This window comes from Wasmannia auropunctata, unplaced genomic scaffold (assembly GCF_000956235.1).
Source record: "Wasmannia auropunctata unplaced genomic scaffold, wasmannia.A_1.0 LD273033.1, whole genome shotgun sequence".
NCBI lineage: Eukaryota > Metazoa > Arthropoda > Insecta > Hymenoptera > Formicidae > Wasmannia > Wasmannia auropunctata.
In genome coordinates this window covers 1-2,536 of record NW_012089857.1, presented here as the reverse complement: position 1 = coordinate 2,536, position 2,536 = coordinate 1, and the positions used below count along the sequence as shown (strand labels likewise).

The window sequence follows — 2,536 nt, the reverse complement described above, 5'->3', positions numbered from 1 at the left end:
ATTAAATTTAAAATCGACCCACAGAGATTTCAAGCTTTCATTTGAAAAAAAGTTCATCATTTTACGACGATTTTTCGCGGAGTTACCGTTAACCAAAGTTGACCAATTTTTGCTCAAAATTTTTCTATGCCATAATTTTTTTGAGCAGTGTATATCGATAAATGCCAATTTAGGGAAGAATATAGATTTTTTCAATTACTTATATCATAAGATTTGCAGAAATTTTTACTTTATAAAAAACAATTTTATTCAATAAATTTTACAATAATTTTTTGTAGTACTTTAATACTCGCCTGTTACAAAATGTGTAATCTTCTGATAAACTCGACGAACTGCCGCTGCAGTCGGAGGGTTCTAGCTCTATTTAAACCGAAAAAATAGAGATGGTCTGGAAGATTCTGAAAGATTCTGCGGTTAGCGAGTAATCACATGATTCATTCGTTATTATATCGGAAAGTAGAAAATTCTAGGGCTAGCGAGTCACAGTATTCTTAAAAATATCTTAATATGAACATGTACAGTACCGGAAAGTACAGTACATGTTCATATTAAGTACAGTACAGTACAGAAGTTTGGACGCACTACGCGATTTTCCTTATTCGTTTAATAAAAGCGAATTTGACGTAGATAACGGGAGTTGTATGCTTAAAAATATAATGTTTTGAGAATAGTGTGCCGAGTAATGTAAATATAAAAAGCACTGGTTCGCACCATTGTCTTCTGTCATGTTTATATTATTTTTAAGACATCAAACAAGAACTTATTGCAAAGTACTGGCCGTTGAGTACAAACATATAGGCGCTGAGTTGAAAAGTTGCGCGAGAGTTGCAAAACAGTAGGTATATCGGCCTTCGATTATACCGTTTGTAACATACATATTTATATACAGGGTGTCTCCGTATAAGTGGCTATCCCTTTTTATCTCGTAAACTAACAGAACAGAGATAGACCTAATAAATATAATATCAAATTAAACGGCTCTGACTAAACTTATTGTAAGTGGCCACATCGCAGAACCGAAATTGAAAAGGTAGTAACAAAACCTTAAACCAAAATAACTTTTATAATTCGTAAGATAATTTTGTTATATCATACATTGTTGCGTTTGTTAAAAAGGACGCTACAAGTTTTATCATATTAAAATTGTCACTTTATCGTGCAAAAATTTATCATGTCTTTCCGCTCTCTAACATAGATTTTATTTCTAAGTAATCACTGTGCTTACAATAAAGTTTAGTCAGAGCCGTTTAATTTGATATTATATTTATTAGTTCTATCTTTGTTAGTTTACGAGATAAAAAGGGGGGGTGGCTTTATACGGGGACACCCTGTATATATATAATTTAAAGTCTGTCATATGGTATAAGCAAGTGGAATCCAAGGTGTCCGCATTTTCCTACTCATACGTCCGTTTCGTAAACGATCTCACAGATCTGGTATGGTCAATAATTTTTTTCATGATTTAATTATGGAAGTCCGTAGCGTCATCCGAGATGTACGAATGTAAAAATGTTTAAATTATCAACGAGCACTTTTCCCTCGGAGGTAAAACAAGGATATTCAATAAGTCAATGTTGAATTGAAAAAATTTTGTTTTCCAATTTAACATCTTTCATATTTTTGTATATGTTTAATATTATATTTTTATAAGCAAGTAGGTATATCCTGCGTCGGCTCACTCTGCAGCTCTTATCCTAATATTCACTGAATTTTATTTATGAGCCTTTGGTACAATTTTATATTAATTTATAAGTTTAAATAATTTTTGAAAGTAATAATTATACTATAATATTAATCATTGTGGGCATTAATAAATTGAGCAGATTCATTAGTACATAAAGATCCTCTTCATTATCACATCGAATTATCAGAAGAAATTTATTTGTGGAGTCTTATTGTAATTTTTCTTATTTATTAATTTTTTGTATACGAATCAATTATGAACATTTATTAACGTAAATCTTTCTTAAAAAAAAAAAAAATTTTAGTCAACCGATTGTAAGAGTTCTAAACGTGACATGATATAATATGACGACCTGTGCGGCACGTCATTCTTATATAACGGCAAGTTTTCTTTCTATGAAGATTTAAAACGATTTAATTCAAAAGACACGTAATAATTTTATGAGATAGGGACAAATTTTACACGGAGTGGATGAGAAGGATTAAGTATTATATCCGTCTGCAGCCGAAGATCTTTCAAGTAGTCAACAGGCTCCACGTAGAAATTGTGTATCAAATGGGTTATCATTGCCTTCATTTCCAGCATAGCAAATCGTTGGCCTGTAAATATAATATATCACAATCTGTTTATATAACAAAGTATTAAGAAACTATAGCATACCAATGCAGTTACGTGGTCCGGCACTGAATGGTAAATACGAGTAAGGGTGACGATTTCGGGTATTCCCAGGTAAAAATCTATCTGGATCAAATACTTCTGGATCTGGCCAAAAATTGGGATCTCTGTGAGCTGCGTAAATAAGAAGTTGCACCGTTGTTCCAGCAGGTACTACATATGACTCTACAAAGCATA

At 32.0% G+C, this 2,536-nt stretch overlaps 1 protein-coding gene across 1 annotated transcript; it reads right to left on the bottom strand.

Moving 5' to 3' along the window:
• Nucleotides 1–2,101: 2,101 nt before the first annotated feature.
• On the bottom strand, nt 2,102–2,528 carry LOC105462002 (cytochrome P450 4c3-like; the record flags this gene model as incomplete). The annotated part of the gene is made up of 2 exons (XM_011708523.1): nt 2,102–2,283; nt 2,345–2,528. Coding segments are annotated over 2 exons (345 nt in total), but the record flags the coding sequence as incomplete, so codon positions are not given.
• Between the last annotated feature and the right edge of the window lie 8 nt (nt 2,529–2,536).